The sequence below is a fragment of the Protopterus annectens genome, chromosome 4.part0, assembly GCF_019279795.1.
Source record: "Protopterus annectens isolate FY-2018-M chromosome 4.part0, PAN1.0, whole genome shotgun sequence".
In the NCBI taxonomy this organism is placed as follows: domain Eukaryota; kingdom Metazoa; phylum Chordata; order Ceratodontiformes; family Protopteridae; genus Protopterus; species Protopterus annectens.
In genome coordinates, this window is record NC_056733.1 from 87,077,788 (window position 1) to 87,103,674 (window position 25,887).

The following is a 25,887-nucleotide window of genomic DNA, read 5'->3' on the forward strand; positions in this document are numbered from 1 at the left end:
TCCATTAATCCTCCTTGTTGGATTGTCAGGTAGGTCAAATTTCAATGTAATCTTTGAACGATCTGATAAATATCTAGGCTCGGAGGAATATTTAACTTTCCCTACTAACAGAGCTTCTGAGACAAGAAAAAAGTCTAACCTCGACCAGGTATTATGACATTTAGAGTAATATGTAAATAGATTTTGTTTCTCCATGACATCTCCAAATGAGATAGGATCAATCAGGCATAAGTCTGTCATGCGCTTGGCTAAGGCAGTTGACACTTGGAGGTTTTGCAAATTCCTGTTGCTGGTACGATCTAGACCTGGGTCAATGACTGCATTCCAATCTCCTCTTACAATGTAATAATGTTCAGGGAATTTACATAATGGATTATATTTTTCCAGGATGAAATCTTTTTGTCTTAGGCATGAGTCATAAACATTGAGAAACAGGGTTGGTTTCCCAATTGAGGGGCTTATGGCTGTGAAGAAACACCATCAACCATTTCCATCTGACTTGCATTCTATAACTGGCTTCTGAAATTATTTTTTTATTACAGTAGCCACCCCCTTAGAGTTAGCACTGTCCCCAGTTGCAATAATGGATTTAATCAATTTTCTGTTTATGTCTTCCTTCTAATCATCCTTGAACATGTGAGATTCTTGTATAAAACATATATTCACCTCTGATTTGAAAATTAGGTGCATTAACAGTTTTTTCTTATTTTTATCTTGCAAACCTCTCACGTTCCACAAATCTATCATTCACATCTTAAGGGGTTGAGTTGTATGACAGATATTACTACTATTGGATTGAGGTATTTATTTACCCTAAAGGCTCCAATAGCTTTTCCTATAGAGAACATAAAAACAATTCCTAGTTCAGTAGCACTCAGCTCTTTCAACCCAAGTCTTGTGCCTAACCACCTACTCATCTTATTTGAAAGAGCTTTGAGGAGAAAAGTTACAAAGCAAACCAAGAGTATGCATTGTCTTAACAAGGAAGAAATGTAACCTGAGAATACTAATCTAACTAACCATTTGAACACATGTATATATCTTATACTAATATACATTACTAAAGCTACTCCTAGAATGGTCATCCTATACCCTACAAAAGAAATCCACTACACTCCTGAATGTAGATAAAACTAACAAAGACAAATGTATTAGCATAGAAAATTCAAAAACAACCAATAACATTGAGTACAGCATGACATAGAACAATACTACGCCATAGATATAAACTACTACTATAGAAAAGAAGAAGAATACAGCTTTCATCATGAAATGGATAATGTGTTAAAACCTGTCAACATGAATTATGATCCCTAGAAGCCTGAAATAAGCCATTTAACATTGATCAATACCCCATAGGGCATAACAGACTCCGCAACCAGAGGAGGAACCTATCTCTGTGAAGGAAAAAACAGAAACAGCAGCAGGCTGACAATAATACCCATTCTTTCCTCTAAGACTCCTGGTCTCTGAATTGTGAACGAAGGTGATCGTGGCATCACATAAACACAGACTGTATACAAAACATTCCAGTCCAAGTAAAGGGAATACACTACTAGTTCAGCAGCCTGATGCTTCAACTTAAGTCAGATTATTAGGAGTCATAAAAATCATCAAATGTTTACTGCCCCCTAAGAACTAAGGGGCAAAGCTCTCAGAAGAAAAAAAAAACAGCCTAGCTTCCAGAGTTCTCAAATTCCTGTCTTAGAACAGTCACAATTCTATAGTGTATGGGTGTCCATGTTCATGTCTCACCAGTTGACCCCAGCTTATAACCGTTGCCTTCTGCACATAAAGGTATATGGAATGGATTCTCCATTTCAAAATTATTAGTAAAAACAACAAAAAAACACTGTTGCTTTAGCAAAATAATATTGCAAGCCACATGCAAGATCTTCTGAGTGCTAGTTACGTCATGGAGTTTTCTTATCAAAGTTCTCTCATTAGGGTTAAATGGCAAACTTGAGCTAAGCCAGATAATACTGCCTTGGTTTTACCTTATGCCACTGAATTAGGAGGCTGTGACCTAGAATTGGGCTTAATTGCAGGGAACTATTTAAGCAACAATAAGGAAAGATCATTAGTTGCAAACAACCAAATGCTTTTAGGTTGGAAAAGTGCCTAAAATGCAGGAGAGCATGACATATACATTTTCATCATAAGCCCTAAAACCTGAGAGCACCACACTACTTCATAACATTACCAGAATAGAACCATTTTGCAAACAAAAGGAGATCCTTTCCTAGGAGTAGCCCCAATAGAAGCGATCTAGGCTAAAGCCAAAATGGGAGCTGTCTTGAAATCGCAGATTGCCGAGCTAAAGTTGTTCAGTTTTACACCATACTGTAAGTCTGGAATCCCATTACTAATCAAGGCTATGAAAGATGTGATTTAAATTGTCAGGACATACCAGGCAGATTGATGACTAAACCTTTCGTTCCATTCGTGTGTGCTAGAGGATGGATATTCGTGCAAGAGTAGAGCCCTTCAGGTACAGCCCACTTGAGGATACACTTTCAAAGTGACCCATAGGCGTTTTAGCATTCAAGACATAGATATCTTAAATAACAGACTGCCTACAGCACAAAAGATAGGATCCTTTACCTAAAAAACACTTTCTGGGTCGTTAATTGATGGATTATTCTTGCAAGCTTGACTTCGTTGGCATTGCGAGGTCCCAGGGAATAACCTTAGATTACGTAGCAGGAAGTTGCTACTTTTACTCATTCCTAGACCCCAACTAAATCTAAGATATTCGTTTCTAGGTGACTTCTATCAATTTTAAAGAGAACTTCTGTTTTTTCCAGAAACAGCTTTAACATATGCTGAAAATATTATTGCCAGTACGGAGATAAGAACAGAACATTCTAGCTGCTAAAATAATGTGAAGGATGACAGACATACCAGGAATTCAGGGTTCCGGTGCTGTACCAAAACATTTGATAAAGGTGACCTTTCCCTTCTTAGGTGAGTCAAATGCAAATTTTACATCGTTATTGACAGAAATTAATGTGTTGGGATAGTGCATTTGAAACTTAATTCTTCCTTTTATAAGATCTGCACAGAATGGTGAAAGCTTCTGGTTTCTTTCCTTTATAATTGGCAGGAGTTCCTGGGACAAAGTAATCTTGTGGCCATACGATAATATATGACTTTATTTTTTGGCAGCAGACAGAAGCTTTTGTACATCTTGATAGTTAAGGAGCTTTACGTAGACTTGTCTAGAAAAATTGGAGTTTTGCTTTTTTGTATAAAGCTCGGAGGGCCCTCTCGATTATTATCACATTAGCATTTTCACCGGCATTTAGTATCATTTCAAATATTTGCTTGGCAATTTTCATTAGTTGATTGTTCTCATATTTTTCAGGTAGTCCCCTTATAAGAATATTATTACGCCGGCTTCTCGCTTCTAGATCAGTGAGCTTCTGTTGGATATCTGTTAGAACAGAATTTTTGGCGCTCAACTTTTCTTTTAATAACTCCAGCTGGTGATCGTTGGCTTTTACTTTAGCTTCAATAAGATCTAATCAAGCCACAATTTGATTAATTTTGTTTCCAAATCCAGAAAGCTGCTCAGCAAAGTTTTGCATTGCTGTTTGTGGATACTCGATTCCAGCTTATGTTCAACATTGGCTTTAGTTATTTCTTGCTGTTGTTTGGTTGGTTTCTGTCTTTTGGATACAGTTTCCTTCTCAGGAGAAGCAATGACTGATAACTTTGTTTTAGTGGTTTGAGTCTCCATATTTTCCATTTCTTTAGAAAATGATCAGTAGACTGCAATAATCGAGTTCTGGTCTCAGCCTACACTGCTGATGTCTTCAGGCCTGGAGCTTACACGTGGTGCAGGGTCCCCGAAGTGAACAGACAAAAATTATCAAATCTTACAAGAATTGAGAAGTGAGGGTCCTTTATAAAACTTGGGAGTTGTTTGGCTTTTAAAGCGGATTATAATATTAAAAGTAGAAGCTAGTATTAGATATGACTAGTAAATTCCATCAGACTGTGGTCTGGTGCCAAATAAATACTATGCAGAATGTCTGTGACTACGCTCCATATCAGCCTATTTATGTTTAAAACCAAAATATGACATCTCTTCAAACTGACAGATTGCCTGCTCTAAAACAGAATACAAGAAGCATGGCAGTGGAAGAATGTACTTCAGCAGTGCACACACTGAGCCGAGCATCACCTGAGGCTGGATGTCTGCAGAGAATTTGGAAAGCACTATAGAAACAACTTCATACCACAAATGAAAGGTCTGAAATAGGAGAGAAGGTACAGTACAAAAAGGTAGGTTAAGTAGAGTATTTGTGAAGCATGGTAGCATTTGTGTAAGTTTCATCATTCCAGGCTTCATAAAGTCAATATGGAAAAAGGTGGTTAGTATGGCAACACAAATGCAGTGATGAAACAAGACATTTACAGAACATAATACCAAATAACTCAGAAAATAAAAATGAAGATGAGATGGAGAACTCTAAGTTTAGCAAGGAAGACATTGGTACCAAAGGAGTGAAGCAGCCAGAGGTGCAATAACAACCTTAGTCACAAAAAAGGTTAAGCTGTTAGATTAAAGGGCAGAGAAAGAGGTGGTGCAACATAAAGATGAAATCTTAGGCAAGGCTAGTAAATCTACAGGAAGACGCAAGAAATGGTATAATTTGATATTGGAGGCAGAGAAGGATTTGATGACAATGTCATGTGTGGATGATGGATGATACCCTCAATGAACCAAGAATTGATCAGACACAACTTTCAATATGGCTCTCTCATGATCAGAAAAATTCTCTTGAAACGCAAGACTTTTTTTTACATTGTGAAGCCCTACTATCTTTGTAAAAAGCAAAAAAAAAAAAACAAAATCTGTACCAAGACAGATACATCACCCATCCACCAGAGAGGAGTCAGCTTGAATAAGAACGGATGGCATAAATACAAGATTTGGGAAAAATCCTTGTGAAGACTAAGGCAGATGCTGCAGGACTGGACAAAACAGACATACCTGAACTCGGCCAGCAACAGGAATTGGTACATCAGCAGTCTGTTTTAAGTTTAATGCAAGCAGAAATACAAAAAAATGGACCAAATATTTGATGACTATATATTAAAAACAAAATAAATGAAAAATGTATTTAAAAAAAACTACACTGGCAAAAACATCAAAAAAGACAGTGGCAAACCAGAATCTTCACTGTACAACACCTCAGACCTTCTTTGAAGTAGGCACACAGGAAGTATAAAAATGACAGACTTAAGGACATGCAAGTGTTCCAGCTATGTGGCTTCTGAACACCCACTGATGACGACTTCTTTTTTTTTTTAACTTACTCTTTTTTTACTCTCTAAAGAATTTATTGAGGCATTCAGGCTGTTCAATATAGCAAGAGTGGATAGTATGGCCATTGTTAAAGACTTATGTCTATAACATTAGGGTGACTGCAAATATTTCCCCAAAATAACAAGGAAAAAGGTTACACAGAAAAAAAACAAAAAAAAAAAAAAACAGGCAAAAACATGAAAAAAGACCCAGGCAAACCAGAGTCTTTACTGTGTAATACCTTAGACCTCATGTGAAAACCAAAAGAAAAATCTAGCAAGGCTAGACTTTCCACTGTGTGATTCTTTAAGCTTCTTGTATTAGAGGCAACATGGGATATATACAAATGAGCCCTCAAGGACATCAGGTGTTTCAGCTATATGGCAATTCTGAATGTCCATGACTTTTTTCTTTTTAAGTCTATTTATGGAGAAATTCAGGCCAATAAAGCCAATGCCCACTAGCTGTGGATATACATGTTTCAGACTTCTTATGGCATCATCAGCACAGCATAAGTGGAATGGACATTCAGAATTGCCATATAGATGAAACACCTGATGTCCTTAAGGATGGGTCTGATATACGCCGAATAAAGTGGTACTACAACTTCCTTGGACTTGGTTACATACCCTATACTTATAAGCTGGGTGACGCACAATGATTTTCTTATTACTTTGTCCACATGTTGGCCAAAGGCTAAATTACTATCTAAACATGTTCCAGATCCCTGACTAACGGGTTAATTCATAGGAGTGTCTTATCGATGGAGTAATTCTTTTGGGTGGCATTTTTCCCCAAAGGCAGTACAAAGCATTTCTTGGCATTGAGTTTTAATCTGTGACTTTGGCACCAGTCATTTGTCTGTGTTAAACCCTCTTGTAAGATGTTTGTGTCATGGGGAGGAATTTATGATAGCTCCCAATTTGCAGTTGTATCTGCAAACTTGGTCAGCCAAAGGCCCTTGACATTATTTTTTACTTAGATGCCATACAGAAACATTCCCAGCAAGGAGTCCTGAGGTACCCCACCGGTGACCGGTTTCTTAGTGGAGCTGGCATCACCAGTCCTGAATTCATAGGTCCTGTTTGCGAGCCAGCTGGCAATCCAGTGAGTTATGTAGGGGTGTATGCCCAGTTTGGTGAGTTTTTCAGCTATAACCAAGTGGGGCAGTGTATCAGAAGCCTTAGCAAGGTCCAGGTAGGCGGTATGCATGGTTGTCTCCTCATCCATTGCCTTGCTGACCTTCTCAAAGAAATCTACCAGGTTTAGTGGGCATGACCATCCCTTGACAAAGCCAAACTAGGTTAGGTCCACTGTCTGAAGGTTGCCTATGGTTTTGCTGATCATTTCCAAGATAATTTGTTCCATGGCTTTGCATATTAGACTAGTCAGACTAGTAGGTCTGTAGTTTCTGGGGTTGGTTAATGGTCCAGCCTTGTGAAGTGGGATAATCACTGCAGTCCTCCATTCCCAAGGTACACAGCCTGTTTTGAGGCTATAGTTGAAAAGTGACTTAACTGGTCATGATAAATCATGCTTTAAGTTATTTAGGAGAAATTTCAGGATATCATTGTGGCCCACTCAGGCAATGTTTTTGACCTTAATGACTGTCGCCAGGAATTTCTCCCTGTTAACAGATGGGAGGAGTTATACTGGTAAGTTTTTCATAGGGGTGGCAGGGGGGAGTAGGGTTGAAGTTTGAAATGACTTTGTCAGCCAGCAAATTCACTATGTCACTCTGCTCAGTGAAGGAGGCACCACTGACCACCAGTTCAGCACATTGGTGTGTGCTGCCTTTGAGGTTTTGGACATAGCTGTAGAAGGCCCTGTGGTTGTATTAAGCCTGTGAGGCTATCTTGATATAATTGGCCTTGTTGGATTTAAACAGTCCTCTTAGAGTTCTACCATAATGGAAGTTGCTCTTCCTGCTTTTAGCCATGACTTTTTTCCTTGTGTTACATACCCTATTACGGTCAAGATTTCACCAGTGTGGTTTGTTTTTAGACTTTGTTTTGGGCTTACTTCTACTAGGTATAGCAACTTCTATACAGCCATTTACATGGTTGTATACCGTCTCCATGAACAATTTGCTGTGAACCCAGGGTTGGGAGGGGCACTGAATGTTGACAAACTATCACTTAATAGGATGTGGTTTACTTTGGAATAGTTCCCAACTGTTATAGGGTTTGCTGGGGTTACCGACTTGATTTTTTACTTTGAAGGAGACAGCTTTGTGGCCTAACCTCACCAGTGAGGATGTGACATGGAGGTAGAGGACAAACGTCTAACTTATAGCATGTTATAGAACCCTCCTCCATGTCCCCAGATAATTATGTTATATTCTTGAAAGTTTTAGAAGAAATTCCTGTAAGCAACAACTCCATAATCTGAGGTGACTAATTACTTCACCACTATACACACAATTCACACTATTATACACTATACACTATATACACTATTCACAGCAGCTATACCTCTAAATAGGACATTCCCCACAGATTTTTGGATTTGATAAACAGGAATTCAGTGGATTAATTAGTCAGCAAACCCTCTACAAGTCAAAATATCTTTGATCTAGTCCTCACAAATATTGCCTCTACCTGTTCCACCTACCTGGTCTCTTCCTCACCAACTAAACTGGACCATATACTGTAAGAGCCACCATACCTTCCGTAATCAGCATCTCCATACTTAAGTACTTGAAAAGGATGAGCCTTATACAGTTACATGATGCAATCTCAACATTTACCCATAACAGCGCCACTAATAACCCTGACAAAGTAGCCAACATCACTCGGGAGTTTTACCCTACTTAGACAAATGTAGAGATTAAGCAGTCCTGATCAGAGTCAAATACAGGGGGAAATAAAAAAAAAAGGGGGGGGGGACTCCCTCTGTTGGTCAACTGGCATAAGTAAACTGTACAATAAATGGTTAAAAAAACACATGTTAAACTATATAGTAAGGTAAGAATTCCTCAAAATGAAGATAGTATAAAAAATATCACAGGACACTGAAAAGCACCATTAGGACCAGTAAAGCAACTCACAAATGGAGATTAACTTCTGAAGTGAAGGACAGACAAAGGATGACTTGAAATTATGTCAGAATACTAAGAAATAACACTCAAAATTGTTATGCACCTTTCCTTAATGAGACCCCCCTATTCCGATGCCAGTGATATTACAAATACACTAGCAAATATGTTTAATACAAACTTCACCCCCAAAACCATTATTCAACATTGCTCATCCAAGAATCCCTTACTCACCCTATCATCACTAAGGAACATGTTCTTAAGGTGTTATTAAAAACAAAAACATTACCTTGCATGAGGTCCTAACAGCAGACCTTGGTGCTTATCAAACAAGCTTACAAAGGACCTCTCTCTAGGATGTTGAACCTAAGCCCACACACGAACCTGTTCTCAAATCCTGGAACAATGGTGTGGTGATGCCCATCAACAAGGGTGACCCTAACATGGACTCTGGAAACTACAAAACATATAGCTTTACAAGTCTGATCTGTAAAGCTATGGTAGACTAAACTCACAATTTGACTTTGTCGGAGCAAATCATATCTGTTCAACCTTGCTAACTTTTTTGACAGGATCAGAAAAAGTGTCAAGAGCAGTCATGCTATTCATAAAGCTTATTCTGAACCCAGCCACTGGGAATGCACAAGCCAGTGCATTTCATTGTGCTGGTCCCAAGCCCGGATAAATGGGGAGGGTTGCATCAGGAAGGGCATCTGGCATAAAACTTCGCCAAATCATTTCATGCAGACACCAGTAAATATTTCCATACTGGATTGGTCGAGGCCCAGGTTAACAATGACTGCCACCAGTACTGTTAGCCAAAAGGGTGCTGGCAAAAATTGGGCTACTGTTGGCCGAAGGAGGAGAAGAGGCAGAAGGCATGGCCGAAGGCAGGAAGAGAGGAGAAAGGCTAGGACTGTGGTAGTGAGGGTCGGAACTTTGAATTTTGGCAGTATGACTGGTATAGGGAGCGGGCTAGCTGATATGATGGACAGAAGGAAGGTTGGTATATTGTGTGTGCAAGAGACCAGATGGAAGGGGAGTAAGACTAGGTCTATCGGAGGTGGGTTCAAATTGTTTTATCATGGTGTGGATGGGAGGAGAAATGGCGTAGGAATTATTCTGAAGGAACAGTATGCTAAGAGTGTTTTGGAGATGAAAAGAGTGTCGGATAGAGTGATGTTTATGAAGCTGGAAATTGATGGTGTAATGATGAATGTTGTTAGTGCATATGCTCCACAATTTGGGTGTGCAATAGATGAGAAAGAAATATTTTGGAGTGAACTGGATGAAGTGGTGATGACTGTACCCAAGGGTGAGAGAGTGGTGATTGGAGCAGATTTCAATGGGCATGTTGGTGAAGGGAACAGAGGGGATGAGGAAGTGATGGATAGGTATGGTGTTAAACAAAGGAATGCAGAAGGTCAGATGGCAGTGGATTTTGTGAAAAAGGATGGACATGGCTGTGGTGAATACGCATTTTAACAAGAGGGAGGAGCATAGGGTGACATACAAGAGTGGAGGAAGATGCACACAGGTGGATTATATCTTATGTAAGAGGGACAGTTTGAAGGAGATTGGAGACTGTAAAGTGGTGACTGGAGAAAGTGTAGTTAGGCAGCATAGGATGGTGGCTTGTAGGATGACGTTGGTGATCAAGAAGAGGAGGAGGAGTGAGAAGGCAGCACCAAGGATCAAATGGTGGAAATTGAAAAAGGGTAATTGTGAGGTGGAGTTAAGGGATGAGTTAAGACAGGCACTGGTTGGCAGTGAAGAGTTACCAAATAACTGGGTAACTACAGCAGAGCTAGTAAGGGAGACAGCTAGAAAGGTGCTTGGTATCACATCTGGACAGATGAAGGACGACAAGGAGACATGGTGGTGGAATGAGGAAGTACAGGACAGTATACAGACAAAGAGGTTGGCAAAGATTAAGTAGGACTGTCAGAGAGATGAAGAAAGTAGACAGGAGTGTAAGGAGATTAGGTGCATGGCAAAGAGACAGGTGGCGAAGGCTAAGGATAAGGCATATGAAGAGTTGTATGAAAGGTTGGACACTAAGGAGGGAGAAAAGGACCTGTACTGATTGGCTAGACAGAGGGACCAAGCTAGGAAAGATATGCAGCAGGTAAAGGTGATAAAGGTTAATGAGGGAAACATACTCACAAGTAAGGAGAGTGTGTTGAGGAGATGGAAAGAGTACTTTGAGGGGTTGATGAATGAAGAGAATGAGAGGGAGAGAAGTTTGGATGATATAGGGATAGTGAATCATGAAGTACAATGGATTAGCAAGGAGGAAGTAAGGATAGCTATGAAGAGAATGAAGAATCGAAAGGCTGTTGGCCTAGATGACATACCTGTGGAAGCATGGAGGTGTTTAAGTGAAATGGCAGTGGAGTTTTTAACCAGATTGTTTAATGAAATCTTGGAAAGTGAGAAGATGCCTGAGGAATGGAGAAAAAGTGTTCTGGTAGAGATTTTTAAGAATAAGGGTGATGTGCAGAGCTGTAGTAACTACAGAGGGATTAAATTGATCAGTCACAGCATGAAGTTATGGGAAAGAGTAGTGGAAGCTAGGTTAAGAAGGGACATGATGATTAGTGATCAGCAGTATGGTTTCATGCCGGGAAAGAGCACTACAAATGCGATGTTTGCTCTGAGAGTGTTGATGGAGAAGTACAGAGAATGTCAGGAGGAGTTGCATTGTGTTTTTGTAGACTTAGAGAAAGCATATGACAGGGTGCCTAGAGAGGAGTTGTGGTATTGTATGAGGAAGTCAGGAGTGTCAGAGAAGTATGTAAGAGTAGTACAGGATATGTACGAGGGTAGTGTGACAGCGGTGAGATCTGCGGTGGGAGTGATGGATGTGTTTAAGGTGGAGGTGGGGTTACATCAAGGATCAGCACTGAGCCCTTTCTTATTTGCAATGGTGATGGACAGGTTGACAGACGAGATCAGACAGGAGTGCCCGTGGACTATGATGTTTGCAGATGACATTGTGATCTGCAGTGAGAGTAGGGAACAGGTGGAGGAGACCCTGGAGAGATGGTGATATGCTCTAGAGAGAAGAGGAATGAAGGTCAGCAGGACTAAGACAGAATATATGTGTGTGAATAAGAGGGAGGATAGAGGAATGCTGAGGATGCAAGGAGTAGAGGTGGCGAAGGTGGATGAGTTTAAATACTTGGGGTCAATAGTTCAGAGTAACGGTGAGTGTGGAAGAGAGGTGAAGAAGAGAGTACAGGCAGGATGGAGTGGGTGGAGAAGAGTGTCAGGAGTGATTTGTGACAGACGAGTACCTGTAAGAGTGAAAGGGAAGGTCTACAAGAGGGTAGTGAGACCAGCTATGTTATATGGGTTGGAGACAGTGGCATTGACAAAAAGGCAGGAGTTTGAGCTGGATGTGGCAGAGTTAAAGATGTTAAGATTTGCACTGGGTGTGATGAGGGTGGACAGGATTAGGAATAAGTATATTAGAGGGTCAGCCCAGGTTGGAAGGTTTGGAGACAAAGCCAGAGAGGCAAGATTACGTTGGTTTGGACATGTGCTAAGGAGGGATGCAGAGTATATTGGGAAAAGATGCTAAGTATGAAGCTACCAGGTAACAGGAAAAGAGGAAGGCCTAAGATAAGGTTTATGGATGCGGAGAGAGAAGACATGCAGGTGGTTGGTGTGACAGAGCAAGATGCAGAGGACAGGAAGAAATGGAAACAGGTGATCCGTCGTGGCGACCCCTAACGGGAACAGTCGAAAGAAGATGATTCTGATCTGGCCAAAGCATGCAATACCATACCTCATGACAGAAATGTAAGGAAACTATCTGCCTTAAACACAGACGCTTGTGTGGAAAGATGGCTAGCCAAATGGCTGAAAGTAAGAATCCACAAAGTTCACATGGCATGTCCCTCTTCAAATAGTGCTACGTTAACCAGTGCAGTCCTCCAGGTGTGTTCTTCTCTGATCTCAGATTTGATAACCAGAACCTATGGTTAACCAGATTTACAGTTGACTGCAAACTGACTGAAACAGAGACTAAAGGTGGCGGTATCTCAACTTGCAACAAAAATAAATAGGATTACAATCAAAATGTCACAGCTGCAATGTCCTGAAAGCAAGTTTTCAACGTTAGAAATGAGCGAAAAAAAATGCTGAAGTCACAACAGCAAATGCACAATAGCATTCTCTGTTGTGGATTCAACATTTTGAATGCAGATCGCACTATAGTGGGGATCTGGAAATGTACTCTTTCCATCACTGTAGTGCAATCTCAGAGTTTGTGTATATATATATACATATGTAGAAGAGGGTGTGGGGGGTGCAAGGGGGGCTTGCTGCCCTGCAAAACATGTGTTGCATGATACCAGATGTGGAGGTAAGTTCGAAAAATGTTAATGATTCGATTTCGAATTGACATTTTTTTCGTTCGTTATTTTTATCGGTTGCTATCATAACTTTCGACAATGTTTTTCTAGTAAGCAAGTACTCGTAAAAAACATTTTTGAAAATATGATAGTAAACCAAATAAATTATACCTCAAGGCTCATCAGACAAGACAATGTACTTGAGCTTCTCCACATTCAAATCACCAAAGGCAAAATCCCACACCACTTCCTTGCAAGCTGTAGGTCCCCCTCAATGACCCAGGAAACCCATAACATGTATTTAAGCTTACTGGAAATGCTTACCATACAACCTAATACCACAGTCATGGGTGACTTTAATTATCCCACAATTAACGGGGAATCATACATGACACCAAACTTGCAGGCATAGAGATTCCTGGATTTTGTACACACAAACTTCATTAGTGTAATGCCTTCTCTGGTAAGATCAGACCACAAAAAAGTCTCCTTTGAAGTAAAACTGAAACCAAAAATCCCAGCTAACCCTGGAATATTAAGGAACTACTCTAAGGCTAACTTCCTACTATTAAGTGATAACTGGCAAAATTTCAAGCCCCCTTCAACCCTGAGATCACACTGCTGCCTACGTGAAACTGTTCACAGAAACCCTATAAATGCATGTTAATAGCTACATAAAGGCACATGTACCCACCAGGAAGTAGTACAGAACTAACGCGAAAAAGCAATCCACCCTACAAGAATCACATCAATGGGGTGTATAACAGAAGGAAGAAAATCAAGGCAAAAATTAAGGGGCACAACATCCAGCAGGATAAAAGCACTCTCATCAAAGTTACCTGAGGTAAATCTGGTCTCCCAGGCCACGGTCAATCACAAGGCATCTACAGTTATGTCTGCAACCTCAAAGGCCATACATAAGTGTATGCAGAGTTCTTTATTAATGGAGCCACCTAAACTGAGCCAGAAGATATCGCAAACCTACTGGCAGACAAATTCAGCTCTAACTTTACCCCTCTCTCCACTTTAACCTCCCCTCAAGAAATATTATCAAATATAACTCCCCAAACTATCACCAAGGAAAAGGTCCTCAACGCTCTCTAAGGCCAAGAATACTGCATTGATAGGCTCAGACAATATCCCAAGATGCCTTCTAAATTGCATGAAACATGACCTATCAGGCCCTCTGGAATTGCTATTTAACTGTAGCTTCCAAACAACCTTTGTGCCTCATTAATGGATAACAGCAACAGTCACCCCTCTGCACAAAGGTTGGTCATCTATAGACCATGGAAACTACAAATCCATAAGTCTTACTAGTCTCCTATGCAAAGCCATGGAAAGAATTATCATGGAAATGATGAATAATGACATAGAAAATCTCCAAACAGTGGATCCAACCCAATCTGGTTTTGTCAACAACAGATCATAACTACTCAACTGAGGGACTTGTTTTAGAAGGTCACCAAAGTAATGGATGAGGGAAAAATGGTTCACACCGCCTACTTTGACCTGGTTAAGGAATTTAACACAATACCCAACTTGGGCACTGTTGACAAACTGAGGAGGTTAGGTATAAACCGATATGTCACCCAGTGGATAGCCAGCTGGCTCACAGACAGGACCCAGGAAGTTAGAACTCGGGAGTCCTACTCTACAAAGAGAGAGTCACAAGAGGAGCCCCCTCAAGGTTGGTCCTGGGACTGTTTCTTTTTGGCATTTACTTCTCTGAAGTCAAGACCAATGTCAAGGGCCTCTGGGTGACTAAATTTGCAGATGACTGCAAATTAGGAGCAGTCACAGAATACCCCACCGACACACACGTTCTTCAGGAAGGGCTGACACAAACAAATAACTTGTGTCAGAACCATGGACTAAAACTAAATGACAAGAAATGCAGAATAGTATCATTTGGGAAGTCATCTACCTCTGGTAACTATCATACTGACAACATATCCCTAAGAGTCAACACTCATATTAACAACATATCCCTAAGAGTCAACCTGATACTTGTGACACACACAGACAGGAATTTAGCCTTTGATCATTATGTGTCTACAGTAGTGAGGAAATTATTCTATACTGTACAACTTATAAAGTAAGATATGGCATCTAGGTCCACACAGGTCAATGTTCCACTATATTCAGTATCCATCAGACCTATCACTGGGTACAATGCTACCAATGTTAGTACCTAACGAGGCACATCCAACAATCGGAACATCCACAGAACAGCATTACTAAAAGAATACAGGGCATACGTAACACTTACTGTACAGACCACATCAAAGCCTTATCTCTGTATTCTGTCTTCTACAGGTTGTTGAAAGGGAATCTATGCCTAGCATATAAGGCATTGTCAGAACCCACCCTGACGGACCTCCTCTTTATCTGTAAAACAACCAAACAGCAGCAGAATCACCCATTCTAAAGACTTAAACCTTCTCTGTGATATAAAAAGGAACAGCTGGAAAGACCGGTATGTATCACAGAGAGTACCCCTTCCCTGGAACAGGGTCCCCAACTATATGAAACAGAGTTCCACCCTAACCAATTCTGGTAGAACTTGGAAAATTGGTGGGCAACAGGAAATTCATCACTGGTTTGGCACCTATGTCTCAAATGGACACAGGCAGCCTATAAGTGGTTCATCTCCCAGGCCCCTGCTTGTAAATGTTTTACCTCCCAAGTACCTGCTTACATTTATCAAGGGTACCAAAACTTGTCAGAGATTTGGGATGCATAGCTAAGCTTAAAATGGTCCTTGTGGCCATTAGCCTAGTTAACACCTCTGAACCTAAGTAAAGCCTGAAAGTAGGTAATGGCAAGGCATATAAGGTCAGTAAACTAAAATAATCTTGAAACTCCTATGAGTACATGTTTTTACTATTGATGCATTCAGGTATCAGCACACCTTACATATTATTCTACTACTAGTGCATGAGAGTATCAGCACACCTCATACATTGTTTTTGCTATTACTGCATTAAGGTATCAGCACACCTTATACACTGTTTTTACTGCTAGTACATGAAGCTATCAGCACACCCTACACATTGTTTTAACTACTAGTGCATGAAGGTATCAGCACACCTTATACATTGTTTTTACTGCTAGTGTATGAAGGTATTAGCGCATCTTACACATTGTTTTAACTACTAGTGCATGAAGGTATCAGCGCACTTTATACATTGCTTTTACTGATAGTGCATAAAGGTATCAGCACACCTTACACATTGTTTTAACTACTAGTGCATGAAGGTATCAGCGCACTTTATACATTGCTTTTACTGATAGTGCATAAAGGTATCAGCACACCTTACACATTGTTTTAACTACTAGTGCATGAAGGTATCAGCACACCTTATGCATCGTTTTACTACTAATGCATTAAGTTATCAGCACACCTTATACATTAAGGCTTCAGCACACCTTATACATTGCCTTTGCAACTAGTGCGTTAAGGCATCAGGAAAGTTAAATAAAATGTTTCTGACCATTAAGGTATTGGTCAACTCAATAAAAACCTGGCTTAATCACTGACCTTTTATCGTCTTTATTTGCTCAGCTGATCTGCAACTATGGAAGTTCAGTCTACCTTTACCATTTCTGCAGAGAGGCTTTTACCACTCGGTATTATTAGGCACTGTAGAAACTGCCTAATGCTTACAGATAACCAGATAATCATCCACACGAAACAAGCACCAAAAGTCCTCCAGCAAACTCCACAAAGAGAACCGGTGGATCTAATATACACTGATTGTTCTTTAGTGTTATAATATGCTTTATTTCACATCTTTTTACCTGTATTATGCATTTGTACATTTTTAAAAAAATATTTAACTATTAAATACTGTTCTTTTAATAAAATGTTCCTATTAATTTAAGTGTTAATTAAACTGTCTGTCCTGTTAGTTCCAACCTTAACTGGTGTGTACTTAAAACCTCATTTTAGTATTATATTTTATCTCTGATGATGTTTCAGATAGAAGATTTAATTATTAAAGTTTTTTCCTCTCCATTATGAGTGGCGTACTTTGATATTTGTGTACATCTTTGATAAGTGTGTATCACTTCCTCCAATTCTCTTTGTGGAGTTTGCTGGAGGTGTTTTAGTGCTCGTTTCTTGTAGATATTCAGTAAACAGCAACTGTTAAGTGGTTACGAGATAGCCAGCTACTACTAGACCAAAGTGGAACAAATCTGTGCGAGAGGTTAAGTATCTACAGAACTTGAAGTATACCCTCTCACCCAAATAAGCGATCGATAAGGTTCACACAAACCCACCTCTACCTCCGTATGTACAGATGCATGCTGAGGACATTAGGATCACTCCCTAAATCTCATATAATCAGGATAAACAAGCCCCGGCCTCAAAACAATACCATAAAACCACCACTTTCAGACAATGCATATAATATAAAGTCACACAGTACATGAAATCATGAAATTTCATCCCCTAAACTGTCTATTTCCACTAAGTCTTCACTCACAAATGGAAGTGTTTTAATAAGTTGTAACTCCATTTTTTGGCACACAGATTCTACTCTTACCAGAATGGATAGGACTGGGGTGACATTCAGTTGTCGTTCTTTCACTGGGATCCATTACGTTAAGAGGGCTCTAAAATCTCTCAAACCAGAGTGGTCCATGTATGATTTGAGGCACTCAACCAAGACAGAGACATGGTGGATTTCATTATGCATGTGTCCAGCAAAGACAAGACTCTTGTTGATCCTGAGTGGAATTTTGCCTTCACCCAGAATAATGTCCAGATTCCAAGAAAGATAATTGGCTTTAATAACTAGTTAAGAAGTTGGAATCATTCTAAGAGGTGATGTAGTATATGTCAGCTTGGGATAAGTTGACAGATAAGTCCCTTTACTTCACACAGGATGACCTGCACCATTTGTGTCATGGCTTCCACACACTTGCCAAATTACTTGTTTTCCCTAGCATAACTTTTTTTTTTTTTTTTAAACAAAATCTGACTTCTGGACTTCCCAGTATTACAAAAACAATCCCACTATATCCCAGCCCTGACCATTTCAAAGTGCTCAGTGCCAAAAGTCTAAATAACAACCTATCTGATCCTGAGGCTTTCCTGCAACTTGAACATATCCTCATTTGTGTAGTAACAGAGACATGGTTTCACTGCAAAGACAGCATTCCCTCTAGACCAGGATTCAGTGATGATCAGACTTTCAGAACTAAGTTTAGCTGTGAGGGATATATCGGTATTTATCGGACACCCTATTATCTTAAGACAAATTCCCTTTTACCTCAGACAGAACAGAACTTGCTCAAGTCCAGACCATTCTGAACAAGATAAATTACTGTGGACGAGGGTAAGGTGGTTCACACAGCCTACTTGGACCTCGCCAAGGCTTTCGTCACTATCCCCCAATCTGGAATCATAGATAAACTTACTAAGCTGGGCATTAATCCCTACATCACACAATGGGTTGCAAACTGGCTTACTGACAGAACACACACTGTAAAAGTAGCCAACTCTAAATCCAGTTTCAGACAAGTGATGTACTGCAGTGTTCTGCCCTGGGACCACTCTTGTTTGGAATCTACTTCTCTGAAGTACAGGCCAACACTAAGGGAGTCTGGCTTACAAAGTTTGCAGATGACTGCAAGCTGGGAGCCATTACTGAATCCCCAAATGATGTGGATATACTACAAAAGGGCCTTACCGAAACAGATGCCTGGTGCCAGAGCCATGGGCTCAAGCTAAATGCCAAAAGATGTATAGTGGTCCCCTTTGGGAAAAAACAAGTACCTGTGAACTACTACATAGGTGGCAGTACACTAAACACCGAAACTGTGATAAGAGACCTAGGGACACAGATGGATAGTGGTCTCACCTTTGACAACCACATAGCCACAACAGTTAGAAAATCTTTCTATGTGGCACACCTCATCACTAAGTGCTTTTCATCCAGAAAAAAGTAGGTTGTTGTCCCTCTGTACTCATTCCTCATTAGACCCATTATAGAATACAACACCCTGTTTGGTATTTACCTCACAAGACATCTGCAACAACTAGAAAGGCCGCAGAAATACCTTACAAAATGAATTACAGGCCTAAAGCAGATGCCTTATGCTGACCATCTAAAGAACCTCCAGCTACACTCTGTCACATATCGCCTACTCAGAGGCAATCTCTGCCTAACATACAAGGCCATGTCAAATCTAGAGTTGTTTGACATGCTACACTTAAAAGAAATCCCAATCCCTCCGAGACACACGCAACAGGGATCTTAACCTTGTCATCACGATGAATAGAACATGCTGGAGGGATATGTTCCTGACTCAGGGACTCCCCATACTCTGGAATAGGCTGTCCATACATGTCAGGCAGAGCGCCTCAATGGCTCTCTTCAAGAGGAACCTTGACGATTGGATGGGAGATAGGAAATTCACTCCGGGATCACATCAGTAGCCCTGCTAGGCAGAGGTCCAGGAAAGTAAATATTTCTGGGAAGCAATAGCCAGGGAATCGTTATGGCTAGGCTTGCCTAGGCCCTAGGGCCGATAGTCTAGTACCTACCTATGAACCACTTTAGAACCTACTACAGATAAGCCTCCATGTCCCTTGATGACAGTGAAACATTTCTGTGTTACCTGAACTGCCAGTAAACTGTCACACTTTTATAACAGGAATTTCAATATCAAGCTACTAAATAAAAGATGTACAGAATTAATAAAAAGCATATATAATGCTTTCTTAACCGAATAACTGCAAACTTTTTTGCCCAGAACAATGGGAACTTCAGTATGGAAGCTTTAGGCCCTATGGTCTTCCATTTACTATCCAAGTTGAGAGGAATGTGCAGACTAATAATCCTCATGAAGAAATCATAAAGCATTAACAGCAAATGTTAAGCAGACTCCCACTTAGTTTTACTGGAATAAAGAAACAACTGCAAGGTGCAGGTTTATCACCAGTTCAATTGCTGAGTGTTCATAGATTAAAGAATAAAATTCCTATGGTGGCATCCTCATTAAACCAAAGGATCAAATTTTAGGGCAAACTTAAACAAAGCCAATTTAGCCAACATCACATTAGTTACTATACAAGATGCCAACCTTTATTAAAAAGAGGACAGAGTGAGGATTTGGCACAATTTGACATGAAATGGACCAGAATGCATTTGTCTCCCAGCAATTTGAGCTGATGTTCACAAGGTGAATGGGAAAATTCTGAATAGAAATGCAAGAGATTTGTTCAAAAAATATTTGGTCTGGTTTCTTGTACAATGCTGTACAGCACTAAAATAGAAGTTGATAAAGCTTGCACTTTTTTCATAAAAAACTTTGAATATCAGTGTTACAAACCTAACATTTTTAGTCTAATACATGACAACTACTTCCAACAATTTAGCATGTACCCTTTGCCCATCTGTCACTAGCACGTGAAATGGAATTAAACCAATGTGTAATTGTAGGGCTTTTCCTGTCTTTAGGATACAACAAAGACAGACACTGCTTCACCAGATAATTCAGTTCTAAACTGCAAACATAATCTTCTCTAAAGCCCACCCTCAGAGAGTTAATAGAACAGGTTTGTTTAAGTCTTTTCTCCACTTTCTCTAATCTAAAAGAAATCATTAATCAAGGTTCACAAGGATCAGAAACAGATATTTCTTACTGTTTCTCACAGATACGCAGAATCTTCGGTCCTTTCAAGCAGTAGTTTTATCAATTTTCCTCCAATCATGTCTTAGACATCAGTTACACCCTTGTACCTGTACACTACATGCTTGACTATTTACCACATAGCTGTTACTGAATTCAAGGTTTCAGAACAGGTCTCAAAATTCTTTCAGTTACCATGAAAAACGAGAGCAAGGTGACACGTTCAGGCAAAAAGAAAACATACCTTCCCCGATGAAGGCTTTAAAATACAGAACAGTAAAAATTAATTCTCATGTATTTTCTTTTTCCTGATTCCCAGTTAGTTAAAAGTCTGGCTCAAATGAATGCCAACCATATCTTCCTCAGAGGACTAATTCATCTCAAAACTCAATTGAAAACATCTGAGTAATGTCTTGAAAATATTGATATACTTCCACATTTTAAACACACAGTTTTGTGTAACTTCAGCTTTTTCTCTTTTTGGAAATATTTCTATAGGTACTAAATAACTTTGCCATAGGATTTCAGAACTGCAAGCCTTATGATAATAATAAACCTTCACTGTTATCCTTTAAAACTTCATCCTTCAATCTAATCAAATTTTTTCTTAAAGTGATTTCTGAAATCAATATCATCCATCTTTCGCCAAACAAATTTAGGAGACACCAACTAGGTCCATGGCATATAGGGACAAAATCTTGAATCTGAGAAAGTGGACCTTGGGTTGATCAGTCACCTGGGCACTGAATGGGACAGAGTAGTAGAGATGCTAGTGTGCAGATGATACTTTACACCCTTGTTGCACACCAGGGCAGCTACCTGGTGGAAGGCAAGAACTGCACATCTCTGTGTACACCAAAAACCCACCCAAGACGGGTAGCAGTGCTCACTCACATTACATTTGCTAATGCACTGAAAAGACAACCGGGGAATGGTTGTAAGAGCACAGGAAATAATCTGACTTACCTGTGGATGACAGCTTGCTGATGGCCAGATCTTGCCCACTTTTCCAATCTATAAATGAGGTTTCCAGTGGAGAAAGGGGACCCATTATCCACAGAGTGAGGGAGGGTGCTAGGACAGGACAGAGAAATGAAATGGGCCAAATCCTGTGGCTCAGACTCATCTGGTCACATGCAGCATGAAAGATAAAGCTATCAAAACTGGATAGAGTGTAGTACTACCTCTGCCTTTTCAGGTTAGTGGTTTAGAGCACTCAATGGTCTTGAAGCTTATTTTCCTACTTCAAAAAATGTAGCAGTTAAGCCTGTACCATGGCTGGTCAGTTCAAAGTAAAATTAACAAGAGTTTTTTCCCTGAGAAATCCAAATCAGTGAAAATTCTTATTTTAGCAGATGACTGCCCTCATTAAATTAGAGAAAACTGTGTATCCAGTATAAAAAAGTGATGGAAAACCGGTTTTCATCTCGGTGTGGCTGTATGAGCATTTCAGTGAAAATCAGCATGTGCAACAGTGACTGTTACAATTGAGAAAATGTCTCTTTTCCTTAAGATGCTTTGATCATGGAAATGACTTTGCTAACTAGGGGATAGAAAGGGTATAAGCAGCCTGCATGCAGGCCATGGGTATATGCATATGTGTGTGTGTTTGGTGGGAGCAGGCCAGAAAATGTATGTATTACCAAAACTAGTCTTCTCTCAAGACTGCTTTCAGTGGTCAGTTTTACCAAAACAAGTACCACTGAAGACACTGGCAAAATTCCCTCCAGCAAATTTAAACACACAGCAAGCAGTTCACTGAATAAACAAACAAACATCTTCCATGCATTTACATCAGAAATAGCAATGCAAGAATATTTTAGAACAGATCTTCAGAGTCTCTTCTACTTTCTTCCTTCCCATTTAATGCAGACACAAACCATGTATTTTTTTTTTTGAGGCAGGATAACCAGAAGTTTTAAAAGACACAAACCAGATAATTAAAATATGCAAAATGTATGCAGTAAACTGAAATACAACATACTTACTTCTCTACATGTGCAAATATATCAAAGATATTGCTGACAAGCATTTGATATAACATTTTTAGAAGTGGAATGGAGACCCTGGATTAAAAGAGAAAAAAAATGATGCAGATTATATTCAAGAGACATACTTATACAAACTGATAGATGCTGGCAGAATTTTTAAAATGCACAAACTCCTGTAATTAATAATGCTAAGATTTTTTTTTTAATGTCATGATAAAACAAGCAAAAAAAACACTTTCATCACTTATACCAGATATCTTCAAAAATGCTGAACATGCAGTATGCTGATACTCTGACTAATACTTAAGCAGCAGGTTGCAACGTCTCTGAAATATGTCGAAACTGTTACGTATAAAACCTGACAGTTCAGTTTTGAGCAAACTAAAACATAAGAAGCATTCCTAGCTTTACTTAGATAGCTGGAACTTTGTTCTGTACCGTATCTGAGTCCATGACAAAGTATAAAGAGCTGTGTCTGCGTGTGTGTGTGTGTGTGTGTGTGTGTGTGTGTGCACGTTTGTGTATGCATGTATGTATGTAATATATATATATATATATATATATATATATATATATATATATGTATATATATATATATATATATATATATATCTCTATATATAGGTTCTATATTATGATATTGCATGCTTAGAAGAGCGAACTACACATAATCGACCCCATGTAAGCGAAAGCTTACAACGTTGAAACCTCAGAACAGCAATTTTTTTCCAAGGGAAAAAAAAATCGCTGTTCCGAGAAAAAAAAAAAAAACATAAAACATTACATAATGTGGGAGGCTGTGCCCCCCACACTCCCCTACTTAAATATACCAACTCCGAGATTGCACTACAGTGCCGAAAAGGCAAAGTAGCGAAAGCGGACAAACAAATTCTTTCTCAGGGAAAGAATTTGTTGAAAGGCCGCTTCGCTATTTTGCCTTTTTGAGCTTTTCAGTTCGACAAAGACGCATTCGACAACTTGGGGTTGGGGAATTTTTCCTTTCTGTGAGAACTGTATGATATTGGAAGTTAAAATATATAATTAGTGGGGGCTTGCACCTTTGCAAAACAAAAAGAAGTTATGTCTTTCCATAACATTCCATCTGTCTTGTTGATCTTCATCTATACTTGACTTGTGGATATACGGTTCTGATCCTCGGAACTGATCCAGCCAATATATAGCTCGTGTCAGCCAAAAATCTCTCGCTCTGCTAGTCTACCCACAATGCCCTTCTCCACATTACCACAGGTCGAGTTTGCAATCATACTGAAGAAGGCACTCTCACGCCAGTCAGAAACCTTGTCCAAGGTATCCCTAACAATAAAAACCCAGCAGAGGATGTTGCTCCACCAGAAATCCAAAGGTGGGGGCAGGCGGGAGGGATGCAAGAATAGATGAAGATCGACAACACAGATGGAACATTAAGGCAAGACATAACTTCTTTATCTGATATTGTCAATCTTCATCTATTCTTGACTTGTTGGACACAGTCCTCAGCTACCTTAGATCCTAGGTGGCCCTATGGAAGAATATTCCTGAGAACTACAGAACCAAACTAGGCTCACCCCCCGCAGACCATGTCCAATTTGTAATGAATAATCAAACTATGTGGTTTAGCTCAAGTGGCATCTGCTCAAATATCTAACATTGAAGCTTTAGAATGAAAAGCAGCTGAAGTTACCACAAATCTGATAGAATGTGCCTTCACTGGCATAGGGAAACATAAGTTTTCTTTCATGTAAATGAAGGAAATGCAATCCCTTAACCATCTAGACAGAGTAACCTTAGACACAGGTTTGCCCAAGATTGCACTTGCAAAGAACACAAATAACTGTTCTGATTGTCTAAGCTGTTTAGTTCTATCCAAATAAAAACATAATTGCCTGTGCACATCCATCCAGAAGGTGCAGGCAGTATTCGGCTTTATTAGAAAAAAATGGGAAAAATACAGGCAAGTCTATGGACTGACTGATATTGGTCTCCGAGATCACTTTAGGAAGAAAGGTCGGGTTTGTTCTGAATGATACTCTGTCTTGGTGGAAAACTAAATAAGGGGCTTTAGAAATAGAGCCTGTAATTCAGAGACTTGTGTCACCAAAGCGACAGCTCTGGGAAGCAAACTTTAAGTCACAGGTAGCTGCACGTTCAAACAGGGGTAAAGTAAGAGACTGCAATACAATAGTCAAGTCCCATGGCGGTAGCAGATCCTTGAAAGGGGGGCTTTAAATGGATGGTGCCTTTAAGAAAAACTTTACAAAGCTTGTGGCTGGTCACCGATACCATTATAGACATTTGAAATAGCTGCTAAGATTACCTTAATTATGGAAGCAGAAGCTCCTTTATCAAAAACGTTAGCGAGAAACTGTAGAACATTTTCTTACTGGGGCTAAAAAAAGGGTCCAGACCATTATCAAAAGCCCAAATAGAAAATCTCCTCCATTTACTATGCCACAGATACCTGGTGGATGGTTTATGGTATGCCAACAAAATGTGTCATACAGGAGAAGGAATTTCATTATGCCTGGTGACTAATGGAATTGGAAAACCAAGCAGTTAGCTTGAGGGTCTGCAAACTGGGGTGCACTACTCCCTGAGGATGGCACAGAAAATCAGGAATTGGGTCCAGAATCCATGGGTTGTGAAGTAGATGAGGCCAGAGGAAGCAACACCATATCTGTCAAGGACAGTAAGGTGCAATGAGGATCACTTTGCTTCTCAACCGAACTACTTTCTTGAGAAAAAGAGGGATCAGAAGGAGGAAATGCATAATGGAGACCTGGGGGCCAATCTTGGAGAAGGGTGTCTCTGGGTAATTTCCCTTTTGCGGGAATTAGGGCAAAGTAGCTTCTGCACTTGTTCTGTAGTGAGGCAAACAGGTCACAGTAAGGCTGGTCCCATCAAAGAAATATATTCACTACTCTGCAGTTCAGAGACCATTCATGAGGCATAAGGATGCATCTGTTCAGTTTGTCCACAATCATGTTTGAACTCCCCAGGATGTGTGTTGCTACCAGAAAGCAGTTGGAAGTTATGTCCCACTACTACACTCGAAGGGCTTCTCGACACAGTAGATAGGACTTGGTTCCCCCCCTGTTTGTTGATGTACCAGACCACGGACATGTTGTCTGATTGAATAGCTATTGTCCCAAGAGGTAAGGCAGGATGAAACACTTGCAACACCAGGAGCACTACCCTTAGTTCTAGAACACTGATATGCAGATTGGACTTGGAGGGGGACCACGTGCCTTGGGCTATCTTCCTGAGATAATGTCCCCACCCCCACCCCATCTAGGAAGCATCTGTGGTCACTATGGCCTTGGGCTGTGGGGGAACAAAGGGGTGGCCTAAAAGAATCTCCTCATATTGCATCCACCAGGCCAAGTCATTTCTGCATCGGATATAAAGACCAAATGATTCATGGGGTGGGTTAAAATAGACTACTTGTTCGCAAGTAGCCAGTGGAGAAGTCTCATGTGAAATCTTGCCATTAGAACTAATGTGATTGTTGCTGCCATGGAGGCCAATGCCTGCAAA

General features: G+C 40.0%; 1 protein-coding gene across 1 annotated transcript in view; it reads right to left on the reverse strand.

The window, feature by feature from the left end:
• The window catches only part of TBCD (tubulin folding cofactor D), a 3,708,267-nt gene that overhangs the window by 207,964 nt on the left and 3,474,416 nt on the right, over positions 1 to 25,887 (reverse strand). Inside the window, exon 34 of the mRNA XM_044068123.1 lies at positions 22,351 to 22,428. Coding sequence (XP_043924058.1) covers positions 22,351 to 22,428 — 78 coding nt within the window. The remainder of the gene's footprint in view (positions 1 to 22,350; positions 22,429 to 25,887) is intronic.